The sequence below is a fragment of the Fomitiporia mediterranea genome (genome assembly GCF_000271605.1).
Source record: "Fomitiporia mediterranea MF3/22 unplaced genomic scaffold FOMMEscaffold_8, whole genome shotgun sequence".
NCBI lineage: Eukaryota > Fungi > Basidiomycota > Agaricomycetes > Hymenochaetales > Hymenochaetaceae > Fomitiporia > Fomitiporia mediterranea.
The window spans coordinates 1,933,607-1,959,289 of NW_006760393.1; the positions used below are offsets into that span (position 1 = coordinate 1,933,607).

The 25,683-nt window shown below is 48.0% G+C and overlaps 8 protein-coding genes across 8 annotated transcripts; 4 read left to right on the forward strand and 4 right to left on the reverse strand.

Moving 5' to 3' along the window:
- Positions 1-1,259: 1,259 nt before the first annotated feature.
- Positions 1,260-3,579, reverse strand: FOMMEDRAFT_110998 (Aldo/keto reductase). The gene is made up of 10 exons (XM_007268510.1): positions 3,501-3,579; positions 3,427-3,437; positions 3,299-3,369; positions 3,146-3,239; positions 2,772-3,089; positions 2,628-2,716; positions 2,536-2,571; positions 2,368-2,479; positions 1,981-2,314; positions 1,260-1,923 (listed from the first exon to the last, which is right to left on the reverse strand). Exons 5-10 carry the CDS (start codon positions 2,871-2,873, stop codon positions 1,373-1,375), a joined length of 1,224 nt encoding a protein of 407 aa, XP_007268572.1. The 5' UTR covers positions 2,874-3,089; positions 3,146-3,239; positions 3,299-3,369; positions 3,427-3,437; positions 3,501-3,579; the 3' UTR covers positions 1,260-1,372.
- Positions 3,580-3,709: 130 nt separating this feature from the next.
- On the forward strand, positions 3,710-4,392 carry FOMMEDRAFT_158431 (NDUFA12-domain-containing protein; the record flags this gene model as incomplete). Its single annotated transcript, XM_007268511.1, has 6 exons — positions 3,710-3,734; positions 3,791-3,881; positions 3,944-3,993; positions 4,046-4,074; positions 4,126-4,242; positions 4,294-4,392. The coding sequence occupies 6 exons, from the start codon at positions 3,710-3,712 to the stop codon at positions 4,390-4,392; spliced, it is 411 nt and encodes a 136-aa protein (XP_007268573.1).
- Positions 4,393-4,472: 80 nt separating this feature from the next.
- FOMMEDRAFT_135532 (NAD dehydrogenase) lies at positions 4,473-6,204 on the reverse strand (the record flags this gene model as incomplete). The annotated part of the gene is made up of 6 exons (XM_007268512.1): positions 4,473-4,687; positions 4,741-5,760; positions 5,811-5,839; positions 5,896-5,995; positions 6,044-6,083; positions 6,148-6,204. 6 exons carry the CDS (start codon positions 6,202-6,204, stop codon positions 4,473-4,475), a joined length of 1,461 nt encoding a protein of 486 aa, XP_007268574.1.
- A 364-nt stretch (positions 6,205-6,568) lies between these two features.
- On the forward strand, positions 6,569-9,900 carry FOMMEDRAFT_126106 (major facilitator superfamily MFS-1). Its single transcript, XM_007268513.1, has 17 exons — positions 6,569-6,715; positions 6,771-6,834; positions 6,885-6,938; positions 6,989-7,032; positions 7,094-7,314; positions 7,374-7,423; positions 7,481-7,588; positions 7,636-8,782; positions 8,838-8,900; positions 8,961-9,013; positions 9,065-9,113; positions 9,169-9,177; positions 9,231-9,367; positions 9,426-9,441; positions 9,505-9,566; positions 9,617-9,708; positions 9,760-9,900. Exons 1-17 carry the CDS (start codon positions 6,671-6,673, stop codon positions 9,865-9,867), a joined length of 2,322 nt encoding a protein of 773 aa, XP_007268575.1. The 5' UTR covers positions 6,569-6,670; the 3' UTR covers positions 9,868-9,900.
- A 1,946-nt stretch (positions 9,901-11,846) lies between these two features.
- Positions 11,847-13,548, forward strand: FOMMEDRAFT_135535 (uncharacterized protein; the record flags this gene model as incomplete). Its single annotated transcript, XM_007268514.1, has 10 exons — positions 11,847-11,880; positions 11,939-12,149; positions 12,221-12,307; positions 12,367-12,472; positions 12,526-12,579; positions 12,629-12,702; positions 12,756-12,814; positions 12,869-13,001; positions 13,057-13,118; positions 13,178-13,548. 10 exons carry the CDS (start codon positions 11,847-11,849, stop codon positions 13,546-13,548), a joined length of 1,191 nt encoding a protein of 396 aa, XP_007268576.1.
- A 245-nt stretch (positions 13,549-13,793) lies between these two features.
- On the reverse strand, positions 13,794-17,811 carry FOMMEDRAFT_147863 (uncharacterized protein). The gene is made up of 17 exons (XM_007268515.1): positions 17,785-17,811; positions 17,483-17,715; positions 17,010-17,393; positions 16,834-16,957; positions 16,660-16,773; positions 16,581-16,598; positions 16,075-16,530; positions 15,981-16,024; positions 15,505-15,925; positions 15,362-15,449; positions 15,159-15,311; positions 14,545-15,097; positions 14,361-14,479; positions 14,216-14,306; positions 13,984-14,161; positions 13,881-13,933; positions 13,794-13,817 (listed from the first exon to the last, which is right to left on the reverse strand). The coding sequence occupies exons 1-12, from the start codon at positions 17,804-17,806 to the stop codon at positions 14,893-14,895; spliced, it is 2,262 nt and encodes a 753-aa protein (XP_007268577.1). The 5' UTR covers positions 17,807-17,811; the 3' UTR covers positions 13,794-13,817; positions 13,881-13,933; positions 13,984-14,161; positions 14,216-14,306; positions 14,361-14,479; positions 14,545-14,892.
- Positions 17,812-18,206: 395 nt separating this feature from the next.
- On the forward strand, positions 18,207-20,474 carry FOMMEDRAFT_89426 (uncharacterized protein; the record flags this gene model as incomplete). The annotated part of the gene is made up of 2 exons (XM_007268516.1): positions 18,207-18,469; positions 18,719-20,474. The coding sequence occupies 2 exons, from the start codon at positions 18,207-18,209 to the stop codon at positions 20,472-20,474; spliced, it is 2,019 nt and encodes a 672-aa protein (XP_007268578.1).
- Positions 20,475-20,772: 298 nt separating this feature from the next.
- On the reverse strand, positions 20,773-25,390 carry FOMMEDRAFT_21719 (ras GEF). Its single transcript, XM_007268517.1, has 12 exons — positions 24,347-25,390; positions 24,137-24,290; positions 23,853-24,059; positions 23,598-23,798; positions 22,952-23,546; positions 22,820-22,890; positions 22,625-22,766; positions 21,917-22,564; positions 21,547-21,843; positions 21,269-21,488; positions 21,038-21,207; positions 20,773-20,980 (listed from the first exon to the last, which is right to left on the reverse strand). The coding sequence occupies exons 1-11, from the start codon at positions 25,364-25,366 to the stop codon at positions 21,073-21,075; spliced, it is 3,690 nt and encodes a 1,229-aa protein (XP_007268579.1). The 5' UTR covers positions 25,367-25,390; the 3' UTR covers positions 20,773-20,980; positions 21,038-21,072.
- Between the last annotated feature and the right edge of the window lie 293 nt (positions 25,391-25,683).

The following is a 25,683-nucleotide window of genomic DNA, read 5'->3' on the forward strand; positions in this document are numbered from 1 at the left end:
AATGATGCATATCGTAAGCGTGACTTCGATGCAGCGGGCGCAGCGTTTGAAAAGGCTTGGGAACTGTGGCCCAAAGACGCTACTTTCCTGACTAACCTAAGCGGTATGTGATTCGATTCGATTCGATGTTTGAGTTCAGATTAGTGCTGAGACGCACTTTAGCCACCCAATTTGAGCAAAAGGATTATGATAAATGCATTGCCACCTGCGAAAAGGCAATCGAAGAAGGTCGCTCGTTACGCGCAGATTACAAGCTTATCGCCAAAGCGTATGGACGAATAGGCTCCGCGTACCACCGCAAAGGAGACCTAGAGTCCGCGATCCGCTTCTTCAATAAATCACTCACAGAGCATCGCACCCCGGATATTCTAAACAAGCTGCGCGATGCGGAACGTGACAAGGCAGCCGCGGATGCTGCAGCGTATGTCAACCCCGAACTTAGTGAGAAGGCTCGCGAAGAAGGCAATAATTATTTCAAAGCCGGCAACTTTGCTGAGGCGGTAAAAAGTTACTCGGAAAGCATAAAACGCAACCCGCAGGATCCGAGAGGATACAATAACCGGGCCTTGTGCTATACAAAGCTTGCAGCCTTTCCTGAAGCACTCAAGGATGCAGAAGAAGCAATCAAGGTTGACCCGACTTTCGGTATGTCGCGGTGCCCTTTTATACTAGCGGGACTTATAGCTGATTAGTCTCATGATATAGTGAAAGCTTACATCCGCAAGAGCAATGTCCTCTTTGCCATGCGTGAATACACCAAGGCCATTGAGGCGGTCCAGGCCGCCGCGGAGCACGATGAAAACGGCGCCAATACAAAAGAGATCCAGCAACAACTAATCAAGTGTAACCAGGCCCTGTACTCGCAACGTTCAAATGAATCAGAACAGGAGACGATTGAGCGTGCAATGCGTGACCCGGAGGTTGCGGTGCGTCTTTCATTTATCATGACAGAACCTAAGTTTCGTTACTGATTACCTTTATTTTGACTACTTCCAGAAAATAATGAACGACCCAGTGATGCAGCAGATTCTGCAACAGGCACAGAATGACCCTGGCGCATTGCAGGATCATATGAAGAATCCAGCAGTGCGGGAAAACATAATGAAACTTGTCAGTGCGGGCATCATCAAAACCCGGTGATTAAGTGGCATTACATTGTATCGGTACAATTTCTTGCTCTTTCCTTTCTTCCGGTAATGGTAGACCTCATTCAATTGTATTTACATTCTTACATAGCAAGAATTTTCTTTCAAATATATCACGCATCCAACTTCCCGTACAATTCGATGCACTACAAGAATAGCCCTATACAAAGAGAAAGCCAAAGGACCCAGTAGAAAAACCGACTAAGCTAATGATGTACTGCGGGAAGTCAGTCTTTCTGCGGCGGTGACGGCGGTGAAGACCATGCCCAACCAAAGTATCCAGATTCTTTAAAAATGCCAATCACTGTGTTCTCCACATATTCCCTTCTCGAATCAGATGAACTATCAATGTTTTGCACATCTCGCCATACCCGTATAGCTTCATGCACCTCTCCTGGATTGCTTAGACCAATAACGACAGGAACCTCCCCACCTGGTAAGGTCTTCTCTTTCATCGCGTAACCCAACGCAACATCCGCCAGTCCTCCGGGCCAATCAATTGTCTCGCACACTTCATACGCATGCTTTACTGCAGAACGTAGCGCGGGAGGTGCGGGGTGCCAAACAGGAGGCTTCGAAGTGAGTAAACCCATATTAAACGGCGATGCTGAGATTAGCTGAGCGACGCGTGCGCGCTCACGAAACGCGGGTGCAAAGGCAGCGAAGGCAGAATTCTGCAAGTTCGACTGTGAATAGGAAAGAAGAACATCAACCGGTTTGAACGGTGGCGAATGAAGAATAAGAAGCGCGAGTCGCAAGAGCGTCGGAAGCGGGTAGCCTAATTATTACGATGTTTTAGTTCCTAGCAGGGTTTATATCCTTCCTTTTAGCTCACCAGTAATGCCGATGCACCGTATAACACCCTCTGATTGAAGCTTCTGGAGTTCTTTGTAAGCGCCTAATACACGCTGGTCGCCTTCGCCCCAGATTTTGGCTTCCTGCCCTTCCTTCAAGCCGTATTGTTCGGCCTCTGTACCCAGAGCCCCCATATGGTCGCCCAATCTTCTAGGCATAATCTCTTCAGCGACGAATTCAACATCGTGTAGGTATACAACATCAAGATAATCCGTATTGAGCCGCGAAAGACTGCGTTCAACACTACGCCGGATAGTCTTCGGAGAATAATCAAACGCCTCTCGGTCTGTTCCGTACCGGCCGCATTTTGTTATCTTAGGGACAATATGTTAGCTCAAAGCAGCAGCTATATGAGTTAAACCGGTACCAATTGGTATGATGCGCGAGGAAATTCAGGTTCCAGGCCCTTCAAGACGGTGCCAAGGACAATCTCTGATGGGCCATAATATGCAGACGTATCAAAGGCGTTTATTCCATATCTTGCATCAACAGTCGATCAGTACGAAACCTACTAGCACAGAGAAACAACGCCCACCGGAGAGCGGTCCTAACGGTCCTTAATGGAATGAGACTAACAATAGCAAAAGTTACTTTGCCTGCAACCTGAGGTAAGCAGCTGACCGGTACCTTTCCAAGTGGCTGTCATTGTTATATTGGTTTGATAGAGATCCGCCACCGAAAATTAAAGCGGGAAGGCCAGAGGGTCCCACTCGACTCTATCGGGAAGGATTAAACACGAGCGTTGAAACGTCTATTAAAAAAAGCAAGTACCAATAGTAAACCTTCCTCGGGAGCTTCCTCGGGAGTGGCTGAGATATTTGCGGAAGGTGGAAGAATGAAGGTAGGCTGTGGTGAGTCCAGTGGCATAACCATGTCGAGAGCGATTGGGCTGACAAAACGGACAGAAGTGAGTGGAAGAGATCAAGCAGGTCTACGTAGCCTTGTAAGCCGAGTCGGAAGTAAAACGTGTTCGCGGGCCGGGGAACACAAATCACGCAGGAAAAGGAGAGAAATGACAATTTAGAATTCAATGCGATTGCGCGATAATAGATACATTGGCAGTACTATCACAGCTTGTCACGAGACCAACTGCGTGTATATTCAAAAAATGCGACTCGAGCCGTAGGAGTAAAGAATGCACTAACTTCTTTTCCAGCTTTTCATTCACATTGATAAGCTTCGTACTTTGATTCGGCTGAATGGTATTCCACGGTTCCTGGTTGTTCTTGGACCAGACAACTATAGAGATATATATTCAATATTTGACTAAATGATGTCGTACTTTGAGCTAAACGAACCGTTTGGACCACGGGCCAGACGCGTCAGATACCAGCCGGCACCACCCATAGCAATTCCAATAATTGCATAGCTAAGAGAGCGAGAAATATAAATGTGAATACGCAAGAGCGAATCAAGTTCAACGTACAGAGGAATGGCCTAATATAACATTTAGTCAATTAAGCGAGACAATCAAACGAAAATAACAGGCCAGTTACTAACTTCAATGGCGAACCAATGCTTCATGAATCCACGAGGAGCACGAGGAGCAGACATTGTGACGAACGATGGTGAGGTGGTGATGTACTGAAGTAAAGTGCAAGTCGACGCTGGTGGACAAACGATGTGTTGCCGACGACGCTAGCCCGGTTGTTCCCGAATTCGGTCACTCCAACTTGCACCCGCTGCCTTCAACTTCCACTGCTTCAGCGATGGTCTCCTTTCATCGGTATATTCGTATGCGCCTATTCTTCCTTTATTTCGTGTTTCTACTGATGCTGTGTCGTCCTCAGGCCATATTCGACAAACCGGGTTGAGAGAATGGTGGCGGAACCTGCAATATATCGGTGACGCCAAAGCTGGCACTTTGGTCGGCACAGACCAGTTCGTTTGCCCTGCTACATTGTTTGACCTTTAACTTGGGTATTAAGCAAAGAAATACACAGATTCGGGAATAGGTATTTTGAGAATTTGAATGCGGAGGAAGAAGTTCCAGGTACCTTTCAATATGGTTTACTTGGACTTGTTAGCTTATAATTCACATACAGGTCGTCACCGATGGGTTGACTACGCTCAAGTAGGAGCCTGTCTCGTTCGTTAGTAGAAGATACTGAATGGTGTTACTCAGCATGACTTCAACGGATCCCAAACTCCTCCCGAATGGCACTCGTGGCTCACGCACATTCGCAAGGATCCTCCTACACAAGACCCTGTTGTGCAGAGCTTTACTCCGACTTGGAAAGCGGTACGTTTTAATTTACTTCTGTTCTGGCCAGTTTTTCTGACAGCTTTGTAGCCTTATATCGAGAATCTGACTGGTACGCGAGGTGCTTACCGATCATACAATACTGCAGCGCCAAAAATCAAAGCTTGGGAGCCAACCCGTTTCTGCTAGAAGATAGATGTCAGACCCAACCTGTGTCTTTCCATAGTATCCAAAAACGATTGCATTTGATAAAATGTTCTATTCACAGTCTAATTACCTCCATCCTCTTTAAGCATTGCTCCAACTTTCTCTGCGATAGCAAGGCTCGCAGTTAGCCCAGGAGACTCGATGCCCAGTAGGCTAATCATCTCTCCGCCCTTACCGCCATACGCATTCGTGCTACTCAAGAATTCTGATGATCTATTTACTCGGAATACGAAATCTTGGAACCCACCCCAAGGTGGGACGAGTTTCGGTCGAATTCCTGATGTCACTTTATGAATTGACATTACATCCTACAGAGTATTCAGAACTTACCAACGTAATCTGGTCTGAATGAGGATCTCTCTACTCCAGGGAGGTATGACTTGACGGCTTCCGCCATCGCAACTAACTGTGAATTGTCGGGTATTAAGTGCTGCTTCCAGAAGTCAATATCGTCTTTGTTGTCAGAGAAAGACTCGTCAGTCTGAGAACCCTGAACGGGTGAAGGTCCAGCTGTTGGTTCCGATGCACCGCTTGGGGAGATCCATTGAATGTCCGGACCAAATTTGATATTACCGTTCAAGTCAAGTGTCAGATGTGTTCCCAATGACTGGAAGGCATGATTGCTTTTACTTCCGGTTTCCGGGCAAGGATAAAGAAGACGTTTGACGTTACTGACACCCGGACCATTGTACGCGGCGTACGAGCCTCGAGCGTAATACATCGGAATGCGCTCCTCTGGAGGCAAAAGTGAATTCAATGTGAGGCTACCGGACAGGCCAGAAGCATTGATAATTCTTCGCGCAAACAACGTGTCAACCTCTTCACGACTTCCGTTTTCTATGCCGCGAGTGACCATCTGAGCAACCCAGCCGCCTTCTTTGAAGGCGTTATCCGCAGTACCGGAAGGCCGCCGTGATCGGTCGTAGGGGTCTACCCTCACAACTGACGTTGAGTAAACAAGCTCTCCATTTTCCGATTCCATGATATCCCGCTCAAGGCTCTCCATAAAGGAGTGTGAGTCAATTATACCAGTCTCATGGCTTAAGAGAGCGGCTGAAATTTCTGGAGACAGGTCCGGCTCAAGCTCCCTTGCAGCCGAGCCAGATATAAGGTCTGCAGGTATCGGAGGTCCCTCGGGTGGGTAGTCTGTGCTCTGTACAGCTTCTGGCCAACTAAGAGACTGGACTTTCTTGTAAAGAGATTCGATGTACCCCCGTTGACTCTCTTTGGCGACAACGAGCTTTCCGGTCTTCCGGTACGGTACTGAGGATACATCGCAATATTGATAGAGGAGACATCTGCCACGAATGCATAAGGACTCCTTGAGTGAGTTCGGAGGGTAATAGAGTCCTATCAGTATGTAAATAATTCTATCTGACAATTAAATTCGTTGAACAAACCAGCATGTATGACTTCTGAGTTCCGTGAACTGATATTAAACAGAAATGAATAATTTGTTTTTCCCGGCCCTGGATCTTTACTTGCCTGGTTTCTTCGCCTGCAGAACCATTCCGCTCTACAAGGTAGGTTGTCTTATTCGGAAAATTCAAGGTAAGAGCACGGGCGACAGCCAAGCCAACGACCCCTGGAGTTCAGTGAACAGACGGTAATGAGGTTTAATTTCACTGCCTACCCCCGCCAATGACTAAATGGTCAACTGCAAGTTCTGGCGACTGAGTATATTAGATTCGGGAGTAAAGGCAACATACATGTATTTAAAAGATAACGCTTACGCACCCTGTACTTGTAGCGATTGCTCGCGTTCAATGCTGCCTTCAGACCGCGGATTTGCATCACAGGAACGCTCAGTCAAGTAAAAGCTGCAGTGGTAGTGTCAGTTTTAAGCAGCTACATGGAGTTGAGGAAACTCTGGATGGAGAGGCTGTTCACATCGGAATGACGTCAGCATCAATCATGGTCGTGAGCGCGCCGCGCTCGCCGTATCGAACACTGCGCTTCACTTTAGACTGGTTGCATCCTTTCCATCTGTGCGTCAATCATGGCGACGCCAAGGACAAATCGTCGTCTGTCTACCCCTCAGAGACGCTTTATTGGAGATTCGGCTCTGCACAGTGATAATGGCACCCCAGGCTCGAACGATGGTGCGACTCCGACGAAATCACGCCAGTCATTCACTTCGCGTCTACATCGCGTCAGTCGTGGCTCGCTTTGGAGAAATCTGTCCGATGAAGAGCTGGCATCACCATCTGCTGCGGAAAGACCACCTATCCCGAGCGCTTTAGCACCTTCGGGAGAGACAATGAGCTCCCCCTTGCCTGCCTTACCTATGGCTGTTCTTTCAATTGTGAACATCAACACTTTTACAGCCCAATCACCATATTACTGACCTGGGTCTATAGGTCATGCTAGGAGAATTCTTAACAGCCAATGTAGCTACCCCTTTCTTGCTGTTCATGGTCGAAGGTGTGTACAGCGAATCGTGACCTCCTGACTACTAAACTAAAAGTGCACAGGATTCGGTGTCTTCAAGGAAGAAGCAGATGTTGGTTATTGGACTGGAATACTTGGTACTCCACATTCGACTGTTAACTGTGCGCATATCTAACAGGACATACAGTGTCGTGTTTCTTCATAACACAGTTCTTGACTTCCTTGCTTTGGGTTCGTGTGTTTCCTTTGTTGTGCACTGAGACCTGGATCTGGATCTTTAACTTTTTCCAAGGCCACAGCGGCAGAGAAGCACGGAACAAGAGCCGTGCTCTTCGTATCTCTACTTGGGAGCTCTCTAACGTGTTTCGCTTTTGGGACGTCAACATCACTACCTCAGGCTATGACCATCCGACTCCTCCAAGGCGTATTCGCTGGAGCTATCGGAGTTGGACGAGGAAACATAGCAACTATCACTGATCCTAGTAATGAAGGTCGTGCATACGCCATTCTCGGGTAAGTGATTGATATCTATATCTAAAAATAGCAGCGATAACGAATCGAGTCTATGTTAGTTTCGCTTGGGGGTTTGGAGGTGTAGCGGGCGCAATTGTAGGCGGTAGCTGTGAGTTCTGCTCATTTTATACGTGTAACCAACAGATTCACTGAACCATTTATCAAGTTGAGAACCCGGCAAAGAAGTGGCCAGGCATGTTTGCAGACGTCCCTTTGTTCGTCAAGTATCCGTACCTTTTGCCCACGGCTATTGCAGCATCAATAACATTCATTGGTGAGCTACAGTATATTATCCGAGGAAATATCTAATTTGTCGATTAGGCGCGATACTAAGTCTTTTTCTTGCTCCTGACGGAGGTCCCCGGGAGGGTGCTATTCGCCTTCCACCAGAAAAGGTTACAGCGCACGAGACTATCCCAGAGGAGCCTTCCACACCTGTGGAAGAATCTGCGGGTGCAGCAAAGTCGTTGAAGCAGCGCTTATCGAATAAGCTGTCTGGTTACTTCGCTAAGCGCGTCCGGGATGCACACGAAGTGTCTTCTCTGACGGAGGACAACAACAACACGCCAGTGCCGTTATCTCCGTCATTCAGACGTGGCAGTAACAATCGCTTTCGTACTCAGTCACGGACTTCGCGCACGGATGGTTCTGCATATGGATACGGTGCTGGGTACAGAAATAGACTGGCCAGTAACGTGAGCCAAAGTTTAGCGGGACGTCGGGGGAGTTTAGCAAGTACTATTGCTCGTCGACGTCAGAGCAACGCTATTGCTGGAGGGGCTTCAGGAAATGAGCAAGTACAGGAAGGCGGAGAACTCAACTTTGCTCAACGCCTTTTGATGGCTAACGAGCTCGCGGTGACGAATATTGCCGATCTCTGGGTGGCTGCTGCTATCAACGCGGACAATGAAGATGTGTTCCTGTCCGATTCTGAGGTCAATGATGAGGACGACGATCCATTCCAAGACGACGATGATGATGAAGAAGCACAGCCCCCTACTCTTGCGGCACGTTCTTCTTTGAATGTGCCCGCTCCGCGGACGCTTGGGCCTTCTTCACCTGGCCGAACGGGTCGAATGTCAACCATTCATCGACCTTCTGATGCTAGTGTCCTTCGTCTCGGTTCCCCTCGCCGTCCTTCGCATCGACAGTCTGTCGGCCAAGTTATCGGTGCTTCAGCTGGATCACCTAGGAAGGTATCTGGTTCTGTGCCCGCCATTTTCTCCCATACGGGTGTACGCACTCCTTCAATGCTTGAACATCAAGCCCCTCCGCCGCAACCCTTGCTTCCTCGTGAATCCGGTGATGTGGAAGCGGGTCTTGGTGATAGTCTCGTACCAATTTTGGAAGGCGAACGACAGACAACTTTTGCTCGACCCGACCAGCCAACCACCGACGAACCGCTAAACGTGATAACCGAGAAACAGCCATCTATTCTTTCTCAGTTGCCAGCTATGATAATATTCCAGTGAGTAGCTACCTGACCCATGACAACCGTGAGTTTCATGTATTTCATCATTTAGATATGGTCTGCTGGCGCTCCATTCGACCACACACGACCAGGTCTTCTTATCGTACTTAGTATCGTGAGCAGGATATACTTTCGTTATCATATTTACGTGGTCTTTATCAACTTTATTTTCTAGAAAATATCCTGCAGGTGGTCTGAACTTAAATGCGGGTCATTTTGCTCAGCTCAGTGAGGTTTTCCTTATCTCGTTGCGATTATTAGCTTTAAATACGGTATTAGTTGCATTAATGAGCCTCGCATCTATCGCATATCAGTTCTATCTCTATCCGTAAGTGTGTCTATATCTTTTTTCAATACATACTTAACACGATTTATACTGCTAGGAACATGGGGTATGCTTTCAACTTCAGTAACACCAGGTGGTAGTGCTTATGATGTGTTCTAGTCCGCCTCGTGGCCGATTCTCTCATCTCGCAATGTTCCGGATTGGTTCACTCCTTTACATTCCAGCGTATCTCACGGTTATCCTATATCGACCCTTGGCAAGTGCTGAAGACGACGGAAACTTCTTCCTTATGGCTGGTAAGCTTAAGATAAAGAGTCATTACACTCACAGACGATAACATTACCTCGTATATAGCTTTGGTATTTAGCACGTACGTCTAGAACCTGATTCGTTTCAGGGCACGACTGAATACTAATGCGGCGTATCTATGCAGTGCATTGCGTTATGCCGGGATAACGTTCACGTATACGGCGGTGGCAATACTATTGAACTATAGTATGTGGTCCTTCTCACGACTGCTTCACGTAACCTAACGTCTATGTTAGTGTCTCCGCCACATATCCTGGGCTACGCAAACGGTGTTGCGCAGAGCATCGTTAGTTTTGCCCGATTCTTGGGTCCTGTTCTCGGTGGATATGTAAGAGTTTTTTCTATCTTTTCCGGGATTTATTATTGATATCTATCGTAGCTGTGGTCCGTAAGTGTTGACGGGAACCCTTCTGGGTATCCCTTCGGTTTTATAGTCTGCGCTGGTGTCACCGCGGTTGCCATTGCCCTCAGCTTCTTTATACGCTAGTTTGAATTGCCTGCATTTTCTTTACCTCAACCCCTACATGTCTTTAGTTTCTCAGGTCAGCGCAATCATTCACTTCGATACGTAAGATTAGACAGCGAGTCGTGCGTGCTTAGAGTTTAACTATTTTATGTTCTTTATCACACTCTGTTATACCTCATCCTTTAACTTGCATGTAAATTGTAATAATCGCATCAATTCAGCATAGTTTTGACTTCTACTATTTTGGCACATGATCGGCGTTGATCGACGGAAGAAATTTGAAGCACCAAGTTCATCACCATCGCAGCATCTGTAAGATTTGGGCTTTAGCCGTCACCTTGCCTAACAATGGCGTTTCCACAGCCAGCTTCAAATGAAGAAAAGCTTAAAGAGCTTGACTCTGTTCCACTGTTCATGCGGTCTCTTCCCGGTCCGGACGAGATAGTTGACGACACTGCCATTAGTGCTCTTCAGAGCCTAGCTTACGAAGGGACGCCGGACGGTGGGTAAGAACGTCATTTCGCTGCCTTTGACGACTCTTTTAATCAAGTTATACCATTAGAAACTGCGCAGAACTTTAAGGAACAAGGCAATGGATATTACAAGGGCAAGCGCTATAAGGAGGCACTTGGTTTCTACAACCAAGGTGTCGATGCAAAACCCGATGACCAAAAACTCTTGGAAATGATTCTTTGTAACAGGGCTGCCTGTAATCTTGAGCTTCGTAAGCATATTTTTTCGGGCTTATCGAGCTGTATCTAAGAGAAGGGTTTAGAGAACTACAGATCAGTCCTTCGTGACTGCGGAGCAGCATTATCGTTGAACCCGAATTGCTCGAAGGCGTATTATCGTTCTGCACAGGCTCTCTTGGCACTTGAGCGACCGGACGAAGCTATTGATGCCTGCCAACGATGTCTAAGCTTCGATCCCAGCAACTCCGGAGTGAAATCGCTTCTTGACCGAGCGACAACGGTGAAAAGTGCGAAGGAAAGCAAGGAAAGTGCACGATTGGAAAGACTGAGGAAGGAAGCCGAGGAAAAATTTCGATTACGAAAGGCTTTCGAAGTAGGTACTCTGCTTTGAGTGTAAAATCATCGGCTGATGAGATGCTGCAACTTAGGAGCGAGGCTTAATCAACGTGCCAAATCCTTCGGGCTCATCCGACAGCGACCACAAACCATATTTTGAAGATGACAGCGCATCAGCTTCGTTGATATTACCTTCGTTCTTCCTATACCCTCAGTATGCACAGACTGACGTCGTGCCGAACTTTCACGAGGATACGATGTTCGGCGATCAGCTTTCAAGCATGTTCCCTCCGAATGCACCCGCTCCCAGCTGGGACGAGAAACACGAATATGTTGTCGGCAAGCTCTCTGTTTACGGTATCACGCGTACAAAGAGGCTCTTGAAAGTCGGTATGAAAATGACCCTTAGAGATTTGTTTAAAATCGCGAAGACGAAGGACGGGAAGCTTGACGGATTAGAGGTTCGCGACGGGTACTTGAGCTTTATCGTCGTGCCGAAGGGTGAGGCGGAGCAAACTTGGGTGAATGAATTTAAAAGTGGTCGAGACAAAGACGTTTAAGTAAGCAGTTCTGATAAAATACGAGCGAACAGATGTATTCATCCAGTTGTAACCATGTCTACATATATATTCTTTTGGAATCCTCGCTGCACATGGCATTACTTAGAAACGGCCCCTCGAAAGCTAATGGTGCCCACAGTCCCATATCACTCCTTCCCTCAGTCGTGTGACCATATGCGGAGCCTATCACATTTGTCGTTAACGACTTCGGAGGATCTCCGAATTGGACAACGGAGAAATCCCGAAAGCGACCGCTCTTATTTTATACCCAAGGACTGTTGAATGCTCTCCTCCCTCTGTACTCTTCCTACCCCCGACGACGTTCTGTTCTTCACTAGTACTGTCTGGTCCAGTAGGGTGCTGGTCCCACCCATTCGTTTTCTGCTCTACCTTAAAGGCTTTCCATTTGCTCATGGCAGGAACCATTTTGGAATTAATAGGGACAGGTATGCCGCAATTGCCATTGACAGAAGCAAATGGAGATTGAACCACTGGAATCGAAAGCTACCAACGGAACCAACCCAGAGACAAAACAGGTTGTACAAGCGAATGCCGCTGCACGTATAGCTTGGCTCGTACTAAACATCTGGCCCTCGCATCTTGGTCTGCCGCTTTTAATTGGTACGATTTTCCTGGCGAAGAATATCAAGCGACATGCTACGTTTATCAACCTTTGCGTAACCTGGATCATCGTTGGAGTATCGTCCTCATTGCTGTGAGTTTTTTAAAAATTGAAAGCCGAATTTCTGGGCCTCGAGCTCACTGTTCAACAACACCCTATTGCAGCTTATATGCGGGTCATCAGACGGGTCCGGAACCTCCGAGAACGCTGTGCCTAATCCAAGCTTCCCTTCTCTACGGTCAACCAGGCTTGTAAGTCGCCTATGTTATTCAAAGTCACTCGGTGCTGTTTACTTGACGAATGGTGAAAGAACTTCGGTGTCCGCTTTCGCACTCGTTTTCCAAGTATTTTACGTGATTCGTGCTGCTTTCCACGAGAAAGACCCAGAGTACCGTGAAACGCTGCGTAAATGGATTGTATGTTCGATTAATTATTTGTTGGATCTTGGGAAACACTGACTATGGAGTAGCTTCTCGTGGCACCGTACATCGCATTCCTATCTTTTGCGACTTGGACTGTCTTTGTATGTATTAATCTATTTCTGTGTTGCACCCTCTAATAACGTCGATCAGGTGGGCTTTGCGAACCCCAATCTTGTGAGCCGTGAACGAAGGTTCTTCTATTGTTCTGTCAAGGATTCGTCACTGTACGAGTTTGATGATCTCTGCATCAGCAATTTTTTTGAACTTGATAACGCAGGACAAACTCAATAACTGCCTTCTCTCTGGGAGTGCTAACTTTGACTGTATGCCTTGAGAGTGAGTTTAGTTCCCAGTGTACTTACGACGGAGTCAAGCTGATGCTCATACAAGTATGGATCGCATACATAATTTTTTCGCACTGGCGTGTGATTCGTGCCAACGACCTGGGCCCGAGGACAGGTGTGGACTTGAATCTGATCTGCCGGATCGCAGCGTTTAGTCTATGGATCTTCCTTGGCATGGGGTGAGATAGCTTTCAAGAGGAAAAGGTGTCTTGTTCATTTAATTCTCTTCTTTAGGCTGAGTGCTTTGTCTATCAAAGCCCCTCGGAGTCCGGTACCCGATATGGCTTTGGCAACGAGTGAGTTCATTCTTTTTGCCTTCTGTATCTTCCCTTTGCTGATTCTTCCTGACCCTTAGTGGGGACTGCGGTCGTCCTTGTGTTCGGCACCCAACGCGACATCTTGCGTGCATGGATGTGTTGCAGGTGGCGAAGGAAAGGCGGGAATGACGGTGGGAATGGTGGTGCTGGTGCTCGCAGGTCGTCGATATCGTCATTCGGTAGAACCGATTCACCTGCGTCGGACCACTCTGTCAAACGGGCAGATCTGTCTCCTTTGAGCTGGAACAGCAAACATGAAATACCAATCCAGTTCGAACCACAGCCACCAATCATCCATCCTCCTCCGGCTTATGAGCGCAAGACTAAGGTGGGGCTGTCGACTCGAGACATCTCCCAACCAATACTGCGGGAGGATCTAACGTTCCCAGTTTACGGTCAGGCTATCTGATTCCGGAGAGGTACGGAACTTTTTGTGGTACCACAACTTAGTATAATTGTATCTCGCTGGCATTGCCATGCCTACATATATACCGACTTGGCAAATCGTAAGGACTTCGGTCCAAATTTATATCTCATGTATTTTCTTCAAGTTTTATGTAGTTATGCAATATCCAAGTGTAGCAGTATGATCCGCGTCGATTACGTTACTTCCTGTTCCGTTCGTTACGATTTTCGCCAGCACAAGAAAGTGTGTTCTTCCCAATTTCCAGTATGGCGGTGAGCGTGTCCTGTACATACCTGACATACCAAAGAGCTTATTTAAACTTGCCATGACTCCAGTCACGTACAATGGCTTCTCTTCGCGCACTTTCAAGGCGGAGGGTACAATCATCGTAAGAATGTTAGCCGCGCACTGGTTCTCTGTTCTAAGTGTCCGTTCCAGCTTCCCTTCAAGTCTTGTCGTCTGCCGGAGCCTTGCAACTGCCACCTCCGGAACGAGCACCTCGGAAGCTGCAGCTCCTCCTCCGGCTGGGCCCTCAGATCCCAAAATATCAAAAATAGTCGATGACATTGCGGGACTGACCCTTCTTCAGGCGGCGAACTTGGTTTCTTCGTTGAAGGTGCGTTCCTATACAGAATCGAGACGTCAAAACCCATACTTAGTTGCATTTTAGTCAAGACTGAACATACAGGAGATTGCTATGCCGGCCGCTTCTGCCGCACCCGTAGCCGCCGCTCCTGAAGCCTCAGAAGAGGCGCCAGCTGAGGTGAGCCTGTTTTCCTCTGCTACTATTTTTATGTGTATTAAAACATGTATACAGGAGAAGCCGAAGGAGAAGACCATTTTCAATGTCAAGCTTGAATCCTTCGACGCCTCTGCAAAGCCGAAGATGATTCGCGAGGTTAAGGCCTTGAACCCAACTTTTACTCTCGTTGCCGTGCGTTTCTCTTTTTTCTATGCCCAATCCGAAGTGCTTATGAACTTAATAACGTTCTTCATTAGGCCAAAAACTTTGTAGAATCATTACCCAAGGTCCTAAAAGAGAACCTGCCTAAAGAAGAAGCAGAGAAGATGAAGAAAGCGTTCGAGGCATTAGGCGGAGTAGTTTCTTTAGAGTAGATGTCTCCATATACGGCGCTTTGATTACAAGTACTTCATATTCACCTTACTCCCAATGCACACTTTGATCCGAGTAGTGCCTAATGGTACCTTGGTCTGCATCAAAAAAAGAAAGAGGCCTTGTTCATACATAACATGCGAAAGAATAGACAATGAGACTTGGCTGATGCAAAGCGCCGTAAAACCTCACAGGGAATTCACGGCACTGATAATGAAGGGATAATGGACTGTTCAATCTTCAGACAGGTATCTGTACTCAAATCGGAAATCACTCTTCTTCCTTTGACACCATGAGCCTTCCCAATCGAAGTATACGTATACCCCTTGTTCATATTCATCGGTGATTGCCTGTGGCTCTGAATGCCTCTGGAACCAAGTCAGATACTTGACGTGGAATCGCCAGGATTGACGTTTGAGCTCCTTTGCAGCAAGGAACCTAAGCGAAATAGATTGTTTATTAATACAGCCTGCTAATTCCCAAAGTAAATTTCACTTACTGTTGATATGTCCCAGGAAGATAGTAGAAGACATAGAAGAGTGTTTCTATATCCAGATTCTGGAACAGTGTTGGAGAGCTTAGCACTGGATGAGGCGACTGAGGATAGTACGGCGGAGTGGGGAACGGGTTCTTGGGAATGTAGTACTTTGGCCTGGCCATAGGTGAGATACACTCGCACACTGAAATGGAGAAAATACATACTTTTCTGTGTCCATTGGCTGAGGCATACCCTGATAACTACCGTCAAGTAGCTTGTGTACCTGGTCCAAATTAGTCATGCGGTGCGGAGCTGCTTAGACCGAAAGCACATGAGTAATTGAAGTACACAATAAGAGCAACCTCACCTTTCTGCTTGACATTCTCAAACGATGCTACGAGATCGGACAGAGAACCAGGGAATGCTGAAGGTGTCCCGCGATGTTGTTGTTGTTGCAATTGTGCACCGAACGATTGTTGCTGCTGCACCGACGGAGAGGTTGAAGCTATCCGTTGTGGTACAGGCATTCCCGGAGCAGGTGCAGCTAGCCCTTGGCCCTGTTCTACCTTGACGCCTGGAGCGAAAGCGGGAGCTTGCGCTGAAGTGGGTTGTGGAGACGTTGAAGATCCTGGGGCCAAAGGTTTGTTGAACTGCTGCAATTGTTGCGGTAATGGTGAGGCAGCAGGTAACTGCTGTTGAGATGTCGTGGCAGCTAGAGTTTGCGGCTCCGATTGGGCATTTTGCTGAACTGTAGCCGTTGGTTGTATTTCGCTCGGTACAACACCCTGCTATTGTGTATCATTAAAATTATGTTCCTTCCACTAGAAGCGTAAATGCACTAACATCTGGTAAGGGTGAAGGAACGGAATTCGAAGGTTGTATCGGGGCTATAAACGAAGTAAGCTTCGTAAACAACCAGGAAGATCAATCTTTGTACCAGTCGCTTGTTCCGACCTCTTTGGAGAGGATTGAGAAACCTCAGGTGAAGCTACAGCCTCAGAGATGGCAGGCGAATGCGTAGGTGAGTGAACCGAACTATCTGCTGCAAGGCCCGATACAGACGCAGACGACATCATGGGACTCGGTCCAGACACCGACGCTTGCGTCAGGCTAGGCGAGGATGATGCTGTATCATGTAAACTCTGTTGTGCAGTAGAGGAAGGCACTTGTCCATTGCTTGATGTGGCTACAGAAGGGGCAGAAGGTCCTACAGCTCCTGTTGTTTGCGCTGTGGGCGCTCCTGAAGACCCTGAAGACCCGCCTCCAACAGCGGCGGCAGCGGCAGTTGCATACCGTACTGGCAGTGTTACTGGTGGCCGAGAAGGTAAGCCGTTCTTTACCACGCTGGACATGGGTTGAGAAGAGGCAGATATTGGCGGCGGTGGTTTTGGTGCTGGTAAATGGTTTCAGCAAATGTAGCAAGCAATCCTTCGTGCAAATCACCTTCAGTAGTTGATGTTTCTACGGTTATGTTGTAGTCAGCATAACTGATTAATCGGGTCACGAGAAATGGGCAACTTACTCCGTATGTTCATAGCAATACCGGCCCTTCTCTGAACAGGGCTATGTTCTTCCCGTTTATGGTTGGTTGGTGAATCGTCATCTACTTTCTTCGAAGGTGTCCGGGGAGGTATGTCTGAAAATGCAACAGCATTATCGGATTGAGGCCGCGAAATTGCGAGCGCGTCGTTCGCACCTTCACTTTCGTCTTCTGATTCACCGTTACTTTCTCCTTCATCAGCAACCAAACCGAACTTCTCTTCCTCTTCGTCCAGATTAAGGTCGTCATATATACTGTCAAAATCTCCGCAATTATCCTCCTGTATCTGAGAGTATGAGTAAATTCACGTAATATATTAGACATAGACGAACATTATTGTTTTCAACAAAGTCTTCCACATCCTCCTTAAACTCCTGAACCGTTTCAACTGCGAGTGAGCCATTGTCCAGTAACCGTAATATAATCTCCAATCGGCTTATATGCCACTTTCGACGGTCGTTAAGGTGTTCTAAGGCTTCTAAACGGCTATTGGCGTTACCAGACCGCTTCTTCTTTCCACCTCCTTGTAATGTTTCGATCTCTGCTTCGGCTTGCTCGACCTTCAATAACAGTTCTTCGACCTGAGTCTGTAACCATTGCGTTATTTCGAGCTTCTCCTGTGCTTTGGGGTCCAGCTTCGATGCTTGAATGAGACCCTCCTTCGAGAACGCCTTGGTCTTCATTTCCTTCTCACAAGCCTTGAACCTTTCCATTTGCTGCAAATATGCGCGAAACGACGTGCTCGTCAGTTCTCCAATGATTAAAAAAAGTTCCAAGTAAAAGAAAAGGCGGAAGGAGGGCGTACCGTCTCAATGATCTTGCGATTCTCCAGTAAGTGCGACTTGTCCTTGATGTCGCTGCTAGCAACCCAAGTCTTGATCTGGTCCCTAAGGCGTTGAAGCTTCTTAATCTGCGTCTTCAAGTCTGCCTCCAGCTTCTCCTTCTGGGTCAAGTTTGTCGACTGTTCCATTTTCTTGTAGGTATTGTCGAAGGCCTCAACGCCTTCGGTAACCCTCTTGAGTACTCGATCAATTTCGGCTGAGGCACAAGGGGGCGGCGAAGGTACGTCAGGGCACATAAAGAGCGCGAACACAAAGGAATACTGACCTTGTAGCTTTCGCGCTGCCATGGCGGATGCAGCTGGCGAAGGAGAACGACAATAATAGGCAGGTTGTCGAAGATGTTTGGCGAATGGCTTCAAGCAAGAATGGCGACGGACGTGACTTCCCCATGATTACATAACAGATAATGCACGTGACTTATGTAACGTCCATCACGCGTACGTCCACAGCCGAAGCAACGGCCCGTGTCGGGATGCGGCCGGTTGGGAACCGCGATAATATCTCTGAGTCTGAGTTTGAGCTGTGTTCTCTCAGTCCTAGTTTCTCTCCATTCCTGCTCTTCTCTGGCGTTCACGATCTCTTCACGATTTCTGCTCTCTTTCTCTTTCTGTTTCTCTGACTACTAGTAGTACGGCCGTCATGGACTTTCTGCGCAGGTCTATTCACGGTGGCAAGGATGGTCCGCACATGCCTCTCATCTCGACGCCGATCCCCGCTGTGTCAAAACCGACATCTGCCATCCAGCCTCCCAAGAAAGTCATCCGCGCCCTGGATGATCACAGACCACCACATCCACTCAACGAACTCAGCTTTTCGAAAGGCGACTTCTTCTATGTCATTAACGAGATTGACCAGGGCCCTGGCTGGTACGAGGCAAACAACCCTATGACCGGTGCCCGAGGACTTGTCCCCAGGTCAAAGTTCGAGGTCTTCAACAAATCCAACGCTGCGTGAGTCTTCTCGGTCCTTTTCCCGTTCCATATCCACTCTGCGCTTCCTCTCTTTGTCGCTTCTGTTGCAACCCTATGAAATGCCCGGGAATATTGCCGTATCCTTCGTCAGGTGGCAGGGTTGCAAAGGTCATTCGTGGCGGTCCTTCGTTCTGCCATGTAGCGTAAATAGGCTTTCAGATTACCTTTTGTTCTTTCTGTGTGGAATATAGCAATTGTTTCTGACATGAATATTGTTTTTCTGCATAGTCTCCAAATGGCACAAGCCGCTGGCCGGTCGCCCTTTCCCAAATCTCCCGGACTGACATCTCCACCGCCAACGTCTCCGCGTCCACCCGTATTTCACGCGATTGTCCAGCATGATTTCCTCGCAGAACGTGCGGACGAGCTGGACGCCAAGGCTGGAGATCACATATCCGTTGTCGCGCAATCCAACTTCGAGTGGTTTGTTGCAAAGCCGATCAGTCGCCTGGGAAGGCCTGGTCTCATCCCGGTCTCTTTCGTGGCTGTCTCTGACCCAGCTACTGGCAGAGCGATGACAGAGTCCGAGGTAACTTCGCTTATGGAGAGTGGCGAAGTACCGGGTGTGGAAGATTGGAAAAAATCGATTCTTGAATACAAAGCAACCAGCATTTCTCTAGGCACGCTGGATGACGATTTTACTCGTGGATCCGTAGCCAACAGCCCTTATGTACCTCCGCAACCTCAGCAAACGAAGCCACTCGAAACGATTCCTGAACCGGAACCAGAACCTCAGAGAACAAAAACCCCTGTTCTTCCTCTGTCTCGTGGGATCATCCTATCGGGAGAAGTACTCTCATGGCACTTCGAGATGGACGAGTACTGGTTCCGAATCCACGCACTCTTCCAACCGGATGGCGATCCGGGCTCTAATCGTCTTCCTCCGGCAAAGCAGCTCCTTCTGTTCAGGGCTTACAATGATTTCTACGACTTACAAGTAAACTTATTGGAAAAGTTCCCTCTGGAAGCCGGGAGGGTTGCATCGGGGAGTGGCGAAGAGCCGAAACGAATCTTGCCTTATATGCCTGGTCCATCTCAGCATGTTGACGACAAAGTCACTCAGTTGCGCAAGGATGAGCTTGACCAATATCTATTCCAATTATGTGCGCTTTGGGAAGTTGGTGGCGAACACGTCCTTCGTTCTCGGCTGGTTTTGGACTTTTTCACACCCAGAACGGGAGACAACGAGGAGGATGTAGAGCCGGCTTACAGAATTCTTGAGGAACGTGCACCAGCACAGCGATATGCAACAGGCCAAGAGGATATAGACCAGATGAAAGAATCTTTCTTGCGCATGAATATGCAGGAATCTGGAAACAGATACAGTGACGGGTCAAATTACGACGAACGAGGATATGCGAGTTCCTCCAAAGGCGTGAACGGCATGGCCTCCCGACGTCGATCCGGAACGACGTCACCTACTTCAGAACGTATGCGTTATCGCCAAAACGATCAGCAGGATACGGCATACCCTCGGGATTATTCTCCGTATCCGACTAATCACAAGTACACCGGGTCAAGTGCATCAGCTTTATCACGGTCAACATCAACTCGTCGTAACGAGTACGAGGAGCCTGTCGCAATAAATGGTCTGGGAAACATTGAAGCTAGCAGCCCTCAATCCTATGCATCAGGTCAGGCACAACCACTCAGTGCGGCACCCAGTACTGGTTCCGCGGTGAGTCGGGCTCGCTCAGGTTCAAATGCATTGAACAGCCCGCCGATATCCGCGAACAATCCAAATACTGCTTTCATCAAGATAAAAATCTTTGATCGTCTCACGCAGGACCTCATTGCTATCCGCGTGAGTCCACGCGTGACGCACGACCAACTTATGGACAAAGTTCGCCTACGATTAGGCGACGATGTACATCACCTTGCGTACCGCAACAGTATCAGCAACACATTTGTAGGTCTCAACGACGATGTATCCCTGAAAGAATGGCTGGAAGGGACAGATAAGCATACGTTATATGCGGACTGATGGAATGTATATAGTTCTTCAGGCACAAGAAGTTGTAATGGAACGGCTGGTCTGGATTGGATGTATGCTGTGTTGGGTTTATTGGACAGAGAATTATGTCTTTCTATACTTTATTCGTTATTCATGCTTCTGTACTTTCGCCAATCAGGCCTTAGTCTATTCCTACTGGGTTGTTTTTCATATTATGTATTTGACTCAAGCTCTTGGCTTATGAATCACGAAATCTCGTATCTCTTTACTGCAATAGAATGTAATGTTTTATGGCGACTTGTTGCTTCCTGAATGATCATCATTATGTGGCAAAATGGATGAGCTTTCTGCAGTCCATCGTGGTATTCTGTATGTACAACATAACTATACACATCCGAAAACAACTCTGCGTAAAGGCGTTATCTCCAAGAAGGGTTGATCAAAAGGTGTCATCTACGGGGCCTTTTTTGTTTTGTGCATGTCGTAAAAGCAATATGAAAGTCTAGGTGATGCAGGTTTTGTTCAAAAGAATACAACTGAAAATAAAGGACTATAAGACGTTTGCATGTTTTATTCGAAAAAAGAGAACTTACCAACTATCCACAAGAATGTGAAAGAACATGGGAAATCACGACCAGAAGAAAAGACGTTTGATAACACCCGCATCTCTGGAATGACCGGAATGATCGAGATGGGGAGGTAGTGGAGTGGAATACATATCCCCATCACTCTCAGGGGGCGGCCCTAGACGATCTTGTTGCAACTAAACAAACAAAGCAAGGTCAGAAACAGACGGATAGAAAAGATGGATGATCTCAACGTACGTCGTAATCCATATTGGGAACATCAAAGAGTTGTCCGATCTGAGCATTTTCGGAGAAGTTATACCCATCAGGCCCTCGGCACTGATCCTGCAGCTCCGTCGTTGTGCTTATGAACTTGCCAATCATATTGAATTTCGCCCAGTGGATTTTAGAGGGGTCGTCGGGTTTGAAGTCAGGGTTTCCCTCGTGCGCTCGTCGGAGGTCAGATGTATGCACTTCCCTGTACAGAAATTGTTAGTTGCACGAATTCGTAGTCGTCCATCAAATGCAATACGTACAGACAAGGGATGCACGGTCCCTTAGTATTTCGTAGTGCGAGACGGTAAGATTGATGGGCACCAGCAGTCCGCATCAGTATGTCAGAACTGAGATACTTTTTATGTAAGTCAATCTTGGTCTTGAAAATCTCCATGACCTCGTCGTTAGGGTATGTCGACTGAGTAATTGCCGTAATGATGGCTCGTAATCCAGAATAGTTGTTCATGTTGCGCAGTCTCACAGCCACCTCGGCGAGCTTCTCGACGACTTTAGCCCGTTTATTGGCCTTGTCGTGACAAAGAATCATGGACGCCGCCCTGTGGTCGAATAACGTAAGTCCCAATGTGACCGCGACGCCGATCACCAGATCGAACGGAGTAAGAAACTTACCAATCATGTAGATCATTATAGGAAGCATTGAATCGCGCTATTCGATCGGAATTTGGGTCCTTCTTCCCAGACACGAGAGTATGCCGAAGCCAGTCTCGAGGTTCTATTTTCATGTAAAGCTCCAGCTCCTGTCTTGTGATTTCTTTTGCAATGTCATCCGAATCGAAATGCAGCAAATTGTTGGAGGCTTTCACAAGCCGTGACATATTGTCCCTTCCTGGTGTATTGGTTCCACTGGGGCCTGGAGCACGAACGCTTCCTTGTAGGGTACCTTGTAGGAAGTTCTTAGCAGATAGGGGGATGCTTGACTTTCGCTCCCGTGTTGATGGTCGTGTGGCATGTTCTGATTTCTCGACTGCACTCGGAGGCTGTGAGGACGCCTGTGGTACCTCGTAGGCAAAATCGCTATCGTAGTTGCTATCCTCGTCACTTTCATCGATAGACGTTTCTGCTTTCACAGCCCACGCACTATCTAGGTCTTGAAGAGTGTGCAAAGATTCGAGGAAGGGAAGAAAATCCGTGCCGTAGTAAAGTGTATGTGGCTGCTTGAGGATCTGCCTAATGAGCGCGTTGAGTGCTCCCGCTGTACCAGGAACTGCAAAATCAGAACGATATTTTTGTATCCAGTCTTCAAGGAGGTTGCAGACCCTGGAGGAGGAGGTGGAGACAATCAGTGAAGATTAAGTCATGTCAGCGACGTTTACTTACCGCATCTGCGCAAACGCTGCGAGGGTGAAATCTGTCGTTGGTTGGTTTAATTCGATCATCCGCTTCTGCATAGCCAAAAGGATGCGACGTGGAGTGGTGAATCGCCGATAAGTCAAAAAGAAGTGAGAAATGAATGACGGATCTGTCGAGGAACAATAAGTATATAATAAATATACAAAGCAAAGGGTAACAGACCGTCTCCGCTGATAGCCAAGAAGAATAGCTTCTCTAGAAGTTCGTCTAAGGTTGACCAAGGTGATGCTGGTCTGCAGGTATTAGTTTGTCAGCTAACCGTGGACAATCATTCGCTGCATGGAGTTGGCTTACTCCTGCTTCGTGTCTTTCTTAAACGGATTAACTGGTTCAAAATCCGTATGTTGACTTCCATCACGAGACGATTTGACACTCTCATTGCTCTTATTAGACGTGCGCGCAAGGTCGACAATACTCTTCGACCTGTTGAGCTCTGGTCCGGACTCGTTCCCTTGCCTAGCCGCATCTGGACCTTTCTTCTGCCCGGAGATCATGTTCATGTCTCCCATCGAGCGCGCTCGAGTAGGCGATGCAGGTGACAACGGAGATCGGCTTTGGAATGCATTTAGTGGGTTGGGTGAAGCACTCGCAGAGCCTGCAGGGGGTGTCATAGGAAGCGCTGTTGCAGCAGCCAGGGATGTTATACTCGGATAGGAGGGAGGCTGAGGGAGGGGGACTGATGGAGGAGGGTGTTGTCGCATTGCTTCACTTGCAGAATGGCTGGGCGCGAGTGCCGGAGAGGGTGCAGCTGCGGTGGTCGGGGTACTCGTTCTTGCACTAAGGGCGCCATTGCTCGCGTTGTTCGTGGTCGAAGATAAAGATTCTGAAACCGAGGGAGCGTTGTACAACACCGGTGAACAAGGATTTTTCTGAGGAAGAACATCCCCGCCTTATTTGTTGTCAGCTAAATAAGAGGGAGAGCCGTGTGAGAGGAGCTTACATCTTCTTCTAATGACGCCCCGAAGAAGTACCCCAACACACCGTCTTGCTTTATCCCTTCCCGATTCGTTGCTGGATATCTCAACTATGCCTCCTTCATAAAGGTTGACAATTTTGATGGCATCCGAGGGGTTTATTTGTCGGTCGAGGTCAGACTTGCAGGCCAGAACAATGTACGGGACTTCATTGTTGTAATAGTTACCTGTTGCAAGTTGATTAGAATCGTCTGTATTAAACGATTGATGTATGAGCTTACGAATGAGTTCTTCCGTGTGAATGAAGGACGACCGATCTGAGGCATCATACAAGACGAACGCGCCGTCAATCCTAGGCAGGACCGCCGGCCACACATCGCCGTGTAACTCGCTATCAGCATACTCAAGTTCCTGAACGGATATCTCGATCAAGGTCAAGTAGTAATCACGGCCTTCATGAGCTTGCATGTATACTTTCTGAGTAATGTCTGAAAAGGAGGAATAGGATATAAGCAATGATGTCGATGAGGAGGAAATGCTTGATTAGAAAGAACGTGTAACATACAGTTGATAACTCTGCTTCCGTTTTTGCCTTCCGCCCGTACGGAATGTTGTGCGGGTTTGGTAACTAGCGAGTTTCTCCATCCTCTGCGGATGAAAGCCGACTTCCCACAGTTTCGTGAACCGATAACAGCCAAGGTCATTAAGATAGCATCCCTCTTCAAAACAAATCTATCAATGATGGAAAGGAGACATCACAAAAAGTATGGCGCACCGGTGGACGCTCAGTATCAATGTGCAAAGGCAATGAAGGTTTCGCTTTGTTTGTAATGGAATCGTCAGATTGCGTACCGACACTGAACGATCGACCACGTCTTGTAGCTTCGAGCGGTGTTGGTGCCGAAGCCTTCGCGCGTAGTTGGGGGGAACGCTCGTGTACAGGAGTCGCGTGAGTTATAGTTGTGTTCAATTTTGTGAGATTAGGACCGGGCATAACCGCTGGCACTTTTCGCGGTCGGGAGCCCTGTAATTGTGATGATGCCCTCGAGACGGGCATTGACCCGGAACGCTTTGGTGTTGTCAGACGACTGCGCATGCTTAATGCTTTAGTCATTACCTTGCCGCCCTCTGGGCGACCCTGCTCAAACTCAGAGTCCTCGTATGGTGAGCTTTCAACTTCGTCTTCTGATATGTTCGCATATCCTGGACCGCCCTGGCGGGACCGCCGCTTAACTTGTTGAGCGAATGTTCGCAACGCAGGGGCACCAGCATTCCTCGGGGGCACAGGGGGTGGGGGTTCTGACGATAAGCGTACCGAAATCTGCTCACTTTGCAACCGCTGCATTTTAGGATCTAGGGACTGAAGGCGGGAATGGCTCTTGGACGTGCCGACGATACGCGGTGGTTCATTAGCATCGTCGCGCTGGTGCTGCTGTTCCCTCACGAACGAATCAACAGAAAGCGATTTTGGTAGGCTGCGCATGGATGGTGATTGTGGTGCGGTGGGAGTCTGTGTAGAGCTCTGTCCGTCGACCAACGGAGTGTCGGCGGCGTTCGCGGGGAGCAAAGGAGACGAGCACGCAGTTGTAAACGACTCTACAGAAAGCTGGCCGGAACTGAGGAGGGCATCATCATTCTCGGAGGCACGCAGCGTGATGTTGTTATCATCAAGATTGTTGAGCGAAGACTGGAAGTTCGACCGCGGAATTTCGAGAGGAGGGAGAGTCGGGATGGACGGGAGTCGATGGTTTCCCGACCCGGGACGTGACGGTGACGGGCCGAGGTGTTCAGGCATTGGAGGACATAAAGACGCAAGGGGGACAAGAAATCAAGCGAAATGATAGCGAAGTGGGAGGAGGGAGACGCGGGGTAATCTCGCAAGGTTGGGACGGGCAGCGAGGAGGGCTGCAAAGGAGGCAAGAACAGACGGGCTCAAACCGGCTGTGCAAACAAACTACATGTACTGCAAGCCGACCGCTTCGGACAGCCTCCCCGTTTATTATTTCTTTACTAGTCACCAGCTTATGCCGCATCCTGTTAGCCTCTCTCTTCGCGTTGTATTTCTCCTTAACTTAACCGTACTAATGGCTGCCGAACAGTCATATTGTAAAT

Bases quoted from the DNA above. Each gene is read 5' to 3' on its own strand.
- FOMMEDRAFT_147863 (XM_007268515.1), bottom strand. From the start codon at position 17,806: ATGGCAGCGCGAAAGCTACAAG. The intron at 17,394-17,482 runs GTACGCCCTCCT...GCATATTTGCAG, and splicing joins ATCGCAAGATCATTGAGACG to CAAATGGAAAGGTTCAAGGC. The intron at 16,025-16,074 runs GTACAAAGATTG...CTTCGTTTATAG, and splicing joins GAGGTCGGAACAAGCGACTG to CCCCGATACAACCTTCGAAT.
- FOMMEDRAFT_126106 (XM_007268513.1), top strand. From the start codon at position 6,671: ATGAGCTCCCCCTTGCCTGCCTTACCTATGGCTGTTCTTTCAATT. The intron at 6,716-6,770 runs GTGAACATCAAC...CTGGGTCTATAG, and splicing joins CTATGGCTGTTCTTTCAATT to GTCATGCTAGGAGAATTCTT. The intron at 9,567-9,616 runs GTATGTGGTCCT...CGTCTATGTTAG, and splicing joins GGCAATACTATTGAACTATA to TGTCTCCGCCACATATCCTG.
- FOMMEDRAFT_21719 (XM_007268517.1), bottom strand. From the start codon at position 25,366: ATGCCTGAACACCTCGGCCCGTCACCGTCACGTCCCGGGTCGGGAAAC. The intron at 24,291-24,346 runs GTGCGCCATACT...TTTGTTTTGAAG, and splicing joins TTGATACTGAGCGTCCACCG to AGGGATGCTATCTTAATGAC. The intron at 21,489-21,546 runs GTACGTATTGCA...ATTTCTGTACAG, and splicing joins GGACCGTGCATCCCTTGTCT to GGAAGTGCATACATCTGACC.
- FOMMEDRAFT_110998 (XM_007268510.1), bottom strand. From the start codon at position 2,873: ATGGTTATGCCACTGGACTCACCACAGCCTACCTTCATTCTTCCACCT. The intron at 2,572-2,627 runs GTACCGGTCAGC...TGCTATTGTTAG, and splicing joins AATGACAGCCACTTGGAAAG to TCTCATTCCATTAAGGACCG. The intron at 2,480-2,535 runs GTGGGCGTTGTT...TGTTGATGCAAG, and splicing joins ACCGTTAGGACCGCTCTCCG to ATATGGAATAAACGCCTTTG.